At 39.5% G+C, this 6,884-nt stretch overlaps 1 protein-coding gene across 1 annotated transcript; it reads left to right on the plus strand.

The window, feature by feature from the left end:
- Positions 1 to 4,472: 4,472 nt before the first annotated feature.
- LOC114368286 lies at positions 4,473 to 6,455 on the plus strand. The gene is made up of 2 exons (XM_028325603.1): positions 4,473 to 4,673; positions 6,267 to 6,455. The coding sequence occupies exons 1-2, from the start codon at positions 4,473 to 4,475 to the stop codon at positions 6,453 to 6,455; spliced, it is 390 nt and encodes a 129-aa protein (XP_028181404.1).
- The last annotated feature ends 429 nt before the right edge of the window (positions 6,456 to 6,884 follow it).

Below are 6,884 nucleotides of genomic sequence, written 5' to 3' on the forward strand. Positions count from 1 at the left end.
AGTACATGTCATCCACAGCGAGTGACATGTATGCAAGAGCATACTACTATGACTCTAGTGTGCGCCACCCACGGCAAGTGACACAGATGCAAGAGCGTATCACCACGGTGACTCCATTACATGTCACCCACGATGAATGGCATGTGCGCACAAGCACCCTACTAAGCCTTTAATTTGTGCCACCCATGACGAATGGCATACATGCAAGAGCATATTACTATCATGACTCCAATGTGTGTCACCCACGATGAGTGACACATGTAAGAGCGTATCATCTTGGTGACTCCAGTACATGCTACCCACGACAAGTGGCATGTGCACACGAGCATCTTAACAAGCCTCCAATATGTGTCATATACAACGAGTGATACACATGCAAGAGCATAACATTATGCCTCCAGTATAGGTCACCCACGGTGAGTGACATATATGCAAGAGCAAACTACTAAGCCTCCAGTACGTGCCACCCCCGGCATGTGCGCATGAGCATTCTGTTAAGTCTCCAGTGTATGACACCGATGATGAGTGACATACATGCAAGAGCGTATTACCATCATGACTCTACTATGTGTCACCCACAGCAAGTGACATATATGCAGAAGCATATCACCATGTCTCCAGTGCGTGCCACCCACAGTAAGTGGCATGTATGCATGAGCACAGTGCTCAAAACCCAGGTTGGACAATTCCATGGTCAATCCTTTACAGGGCTCGCAAAACCCAAGGTCCGCCCTTGGTGAGTCCCACTAATTCACACCACCATGTCTCCAATACCTACCACTTTGTAAGAGGCGCATATGCAAGAGCAAGCCAGTTCGCCTCCAGTACAGGCCACCCACAGCGAAGGCCATGTATGAAAGGGCACAACACTTACGCTACACACAAGACTTGTCAAACCCAAGCATCGTGCTTGCTGATTGTTAGCTGTCTTATACGACTAACTTTTGTATAGAAAACTTTTTCAAAATATGTATATTTTTCCCCAATTTATTGTTCTTTTGTAGGAATTGTAAATAAAAGTTGTTGTGTTTTGATCTCTGTCATTAGGGTCTCTTTTATTGTAATTAATGTTAAAATCTGTACAATTTCAAGTAAAAAGGAGCTAATTTCTTGTAGTGCCAAAGTGGCTTTCGCGCTAAGTGAACTCAGCGGGCTTAGCGCATATACATCGCTAAGTGTGGTTTTAGCGCGCTTAGCATGAAGATGGAATCTAGAAGAGCACCTGAATCGAAGCCGCACGCTAAGCGCAAGATCAGCTCACTCAGCGAGTGGTCCATCTCTTGCCAAGCTTAGCATAGCATTGGCGCCAAGTCCAAATCAACTTACTCGCGCTAAGCATGACAGTGGCGCTAAGCACGACGACACGATTTCAAAGCCTATTTAAAGCCTGAATTGTCAGAATTAGGGTAAGAACGAAATTATTACGCTTTTGCACAAAATTTTACACATAGAGTGAGCTCTGAAGATAGCAGAGGAGAGGCAGCATATCAAGGAGCCTAGGGTTCATCTTTGAGCGAGATTAGAGAGTGTTTGAGTGATTGTGAGGTGCCAAGAAGAGGAGGAGGGATCCCACTTCCTATGTAAGCATCAATTTCTCTGTATTCCCTGTCTAATTGTAGAAAAGGCCTCCTTGTTATGGCTTGCTAAAACCCTAGTTGGGGATTTCTAATGAAAAATTGATGTAAACACTTTTCATATCTAATTAAGTGTGTTTTATGTGTTCATTGCTTCTATTGATGCTTCATTGTTGCATGCTTTTGGTCTGATCACCCATTGGTGTGTACTGTTAGGAACTTTAGCACTGGGAAGTGTACTGTTTCCTTAGAACTTGATAGAGCAGGGCTAGATAATTGCATTGCTAGGGATAGATTGTAGGTTTTTTAGTTTTTAATTATGTTGTGATTATAATGTTGTTTAAATTAAGCCTAGTCCAACAAGAGGGATATGAGGATGAAGCTTGTTTTAAATTAGTCTAAACTTACGAGGGATCGAGTTTTGGTACTCTAGTCTTCAGCATAGAACACAAGAAAATTCTTAATTAGAGAAATATCTTTATATGCATCAACTCGTTTATTAGAAAGACCCAACGCTTTTAAACCAGTGTCATCACTTTTAATTGCTTGCATTTACTAATTTTCTAATTAGGATATATCATACTTTTACTTCAATTCACAATTATTATTTTTTGTCAACAAAATGCCTGATTATTGAACAAAGCTTTTTCAAATAAACAAGTTCCCTGTGTTCGATACTCGGATCATTTTGTTTTAATTTTAAATACTTGGTGACCCGGTGCGTTTGCCGGTGTATCACTTCCCCTTTGATATAAGTGTTTGTAAATTTAAGAAAAAGGAACTGTGTGGGGAGGCGAACAAGTATTTTGGCGCCGTTGCCGGGGAACTTAGTTCATTAGAAGAGCTTAGTTCAGTTTTAAGGCATTGATTCATTTTTTTTTCTTTGATTCTTTGATTATTTTTGTTAATAGTAGATACTACAGATTTATTGTTCTTTTGAATTGGTTAACTGTTGTTCTGCTTGTTTTGCATGCAAAAAAGGTCTTCTGCAGGTGTTTTGATTCCCATAGACTTGGAAATTAACGCTACTTGCAGGAAAAGAAAAGCAGAAAGAAACAAAATTTTTGCAAGACATTGAGGCAACAACAACTCCAAAAGGACCTCTATCTTCTGAGGTATCTTCTAGTTTTCCTATACAAGGGCAATCTCACACAGGATTAGCTGAAGACACAATCATGGTTGAGGAGCCAAGGAGAGTGACCCTTGAAGATTATTCAAGTTCAAGTGTGTTGTAGTTCTTTTCAAGTATTGCACGGCTGGAGGTTCAAGCACAGACCATCACTTACCCTCCATCATTAATCCAATTGATACAGAACAATTTGTTTCATGGTCTGCCCAACGAGGACCCATACGCACATCTAGCCACTTATATTGAAATTTGCAACACTGTTAGATTGGTTGGTGTGCCTGAGGATGCAGTTAGATTGAGCTTGTTCTCATTCTCTTTGTTTGGAGAGGCTAAAAGGTGGCTTCATTCGTTCAAAGGAAATAGTCTCAAGCCTTAGGATGAAGTAGTTGAGAAATTCTAGAAGAAGTACTTCCCAGAGTCTAAGACAGCTGAAGGGAAAGCTGCCATTTCATCCTTCCATCAATTTCCAGATGAATCTTTGAGTGAGGCATTGGAAAGATTTAGAGGCTTACTAAGAAAGACACCCACTCATGGATTTTCATAACCGATACAACTCAACATTTTTATTGACGGGTTGAGACCACAGTCCAAGCAGCTTCTTGTTGCTTCTGTAGGGGGAAAGATCAAATTGAAGTCCCTAGAAGAAGCTATGGAATTAATAGAGAACATGGCTACTAGTGACCACGCAATTCTGTGTGATAGATCCCACATTCCTACCAAGAGAAGCCTACTAGAGCTTTCATCACAAAATGCATTGTTGGCACAAAACAAGCTATTGTCCAAGCAATTGGAAGCATTGATAGACATACTAAGTAAGCTGCCAACTCAATTAAATTTTGTACAACCTTCACCCTCTGCTGTTTTGTAGGTTGCAGGTTGTGTCATATGTGGTGGAGCACATAGTCTAGCTGCTGTATTCCCCAAGAAGAAACACCACATGAAGTCAACTACATGGGGAACCAGCCAAGACAAAATTTCAATGTAGGTGGATATTCCAGATTTTAGCATGGCCAGTCATATAATTCATAGCAGGGACAGTGGAGGAATCACCCTGGAAACCAGTTCAACAAAGACCAGGGTGGTCCATCTAACAGGCCACAACAACAAGGGCCTAGTCTCTATGATCGAACAACAAAGCTGGAAGAGACTCTTGCTCAGTTCATGCAAGTATCTATGTCAAATCATAAGAGCACATGGCCATAAAGAATCTGGAAGTCCAGGTGGGACAGTTGGCAAAACAATTGGCAGACCGTCTGTCTAGCAGCTTTGGAGCTAATACTGAGAAAAATCCAAAGGAGGAATGTAAAATTGTCATGACTAGAAGCAAATTGGTGACCATGAATGAGAGTGAGAATGGAATAGGTGCAGAGAAATAATAGCTAGTGTTTGACCCAACACTTGACCCTGTGGTAGAGTCTTTGAGTGAATTTGAAGAAGAGTTGGAGGTAGAAGATGAGAAGAAGAAGGAGACAACAATAAAATTGAGTGAACAAGAAATAAATGAGGATAAAAATAAAAAAAAGAAGAAGAAGAAGAAGAAGAAGAAGAAGAAAAAGAGGAAGAAAAAGAAAAAAAATGAGAAAATAGAAAAAGAAAAAGAGAGAAAAGAGGAGAAGAGAAAAAGCAAGAGTAAGTGTGCGAAAGAGAAGAAGAGAGAAGAATCTCCAGCTGAAGGGAAAGAAGTACCATATCCTTTGGTACCTTATAGAAAAAATAAAGAGAGACATCTAGCAAGATTTCTGGATATTTTCAAGAAGCTAGAGATTACAATGCCCTTTGGAGAAGCTTTACAACAGATGCCACTCTATGCTAAATTCCTGAAAGACATGCTAACTAAGAAGAACAAGTATATCCACAGTGACACCATAGTCGTGGAGGGAAACTGCAACGCTGTTATTCAACGTATCCTTCCACCGAAGCATAAGGATCCATGCAGTGTCACTATACCTTGTTCTATAGGAGAAGTTTCAGTAGGCAAGGCTGTAGAAGCAAGCTTCATGATGATGAATCAAGTTGATTCAAGTAGTTTTGATAATGACAAAGATGATGAAAAAAAGCCCAAAGAATGATAAGGTTCAAGAGAAGATGAATTCAAGATTCAAGAGAAGAAATCAAGAAGACTTCACAAGGGAAGTATTGAAAAGATTTTTCAAAAAAACAACATAGCACAGTTTTGTTTTTCAAAAGAGTTTTTCTCAAAATTTTCCAAGTTACCAGAGTTTTTACTCTCTGGTAATCGATTACCAGTGGCAAAGTTTGATTTCAAAAGTTTTCAACTGAATTTGCAACGTTCCAATTGATTTCAAAATGGTGTAATCGATTACAAGATATTGGTAATCGATTACCAGTGCATCTAAACGTTGGAATTCAAATTCAATTGTGAAGAGTCACATCCTTCATAAAAAGCTTTGTGTAATCGATTACAAGGATTTGGTAATCGATTACCAGTGACAAGTTTTGAACAAAAATCAAAAGATGCAACTCTTCCAATGGTTTTCAGGTTTGTCTAAAGGTTATAACTCTTCCAATGGTTTTCTTGACCAGACTTGAAGAGTCTATAAAAGCAAGACCTTGATTTGCATTTGAACAACACTTACAACCTTTACAAAAAACTTTTCCACATATTCTTTTACAACCTTTGAATCTCTTTGAACTTCTTCTTCTTCTTCTTCTTCTTACTTTGCAAAAGCTTTATAAAGTTTTCTGGTTTTCCAAACCTTGAAAACAGAAGTGTGCTATATCTTTTATTCTCTTCTCCCTTTGCCAAAAAGAATTCGCCAAGGACTAACCGCCTAAATTCTTTTTGTGTCTCTCTTCTCCCTTTTTTCCAAAAGAACAAAGGACTAACCGCCTGAATTCTTTTGTGCCTCCCTTCTCCCTTGTCAAAGAATTCAAAACGACACAGTCTAAGAATTCTTTTGATTCTTCCCTTTCCCTTATACAAAAGATTTCAAAGGACTAACCGCCTGAGATATCTTTTGTATCCCCTTTACAAAGTTTCGAAGGACTAACCGCTTGAGAACTTTGTCTTAACACATTGGAGGGTACATCCTTTGTGGTACAAGTAGAGGGTACATCTACTTGGGATGTTGTGACTAAGAACAAGAGAGGGTACATCTCTTGTGGATCAGTTCAAGTGGAGGGTACATCCACTTGGTTGTTCAAAGAGAACAAGGGAGGATACATCCCTTTTGGATCTTTGCTTGTAAAGGATTTTACAAGGTTGAAAAGAAATCTCAAGGACCGCAGGTCGCTTGGGGATTGGATGTAGGCACGGGTTGTTGCCGAACCAGTATAAATTCTTGTGTTTGTTTTCTTCTTCCCTACACTCTTTAATTTCCGCTGTGCACTTTAATTATCGCTTTTACTTTTGGTTAAGTTTCTATTTCTATTCTTTACTTTCTTAACATTATAGTAAAAGCCTAATTGAATCTAGTAACATTAAGAAGGATAGATTTTTAATAAGTAAAGGTTCATTAATAATTAATTCAACCCCCCCTCTTCTTAATTATTCCGAGGCCACTTGATCCAACAAAGGCTCTTATTGATTTAAGACCTTATAGTTAATTGATCGCTCCATCACCAGACCCTATGGAGTGATCGAAGACGTGCTGGTCTGGGTCAAGCATCTCATCTTTCCTGCTGATTTTGTTGTAATGGACATTGAGGAAGATGCGGATATTCCTGTCATTTTGGGACGTCCATTTATGTCCACTGCAAGCTGTGTGGTGGACATGGGGAAGAAAATGTAGGAAATGAGCCTTGAAAACCAACAAATCAGCTTTGATCTATTTAATGAAGGAAGAGAATTGCTGGACCAGGATGTATGCTTACAGGTGAAGGAATTGGATAAGAAGGTTCTGAAGGAGAGAACCAAGATTGATCTGGGATAACAGAACGATGCGTCAAGCTAATGACATCAAACGAGTGCTTGTTGGGAGGCAACCCAATCATTTTTAATTTTGTTTTGCTTGCATTTAGTGTAGTTGTTGTTTGTGATTGTGTGTTTTCAGCTTGTTTAATATTGAAAAAGAGGGTTTATAAGCTTTGGTGAAGAGGTGAACAGAAAAAGAACTTAGAAAATTTTTCAGTAGTTCACTCGCTAAGCGCAACACTTGCGCTAAGCACCAAGTCTTCACGCGCTAAGCGAGCGCTTGCTCGCGCTAAGCGCTTGGACCGCT

This window comes from Glycine soja, chromosome 9 (genome assembly GCF_004193775.1).
Source record: "Glycine soja cultivar W05 chromosome 9, ASM419377v2, whole genome shotgun sequence".
Taxonomy (NCBI): domain Eukaryota; kingdom Viridiplantae; phylum Streptophyta; class Magnoliopsida; order Fabales; family Fabaceae; genus Glycine; species Glycine soja.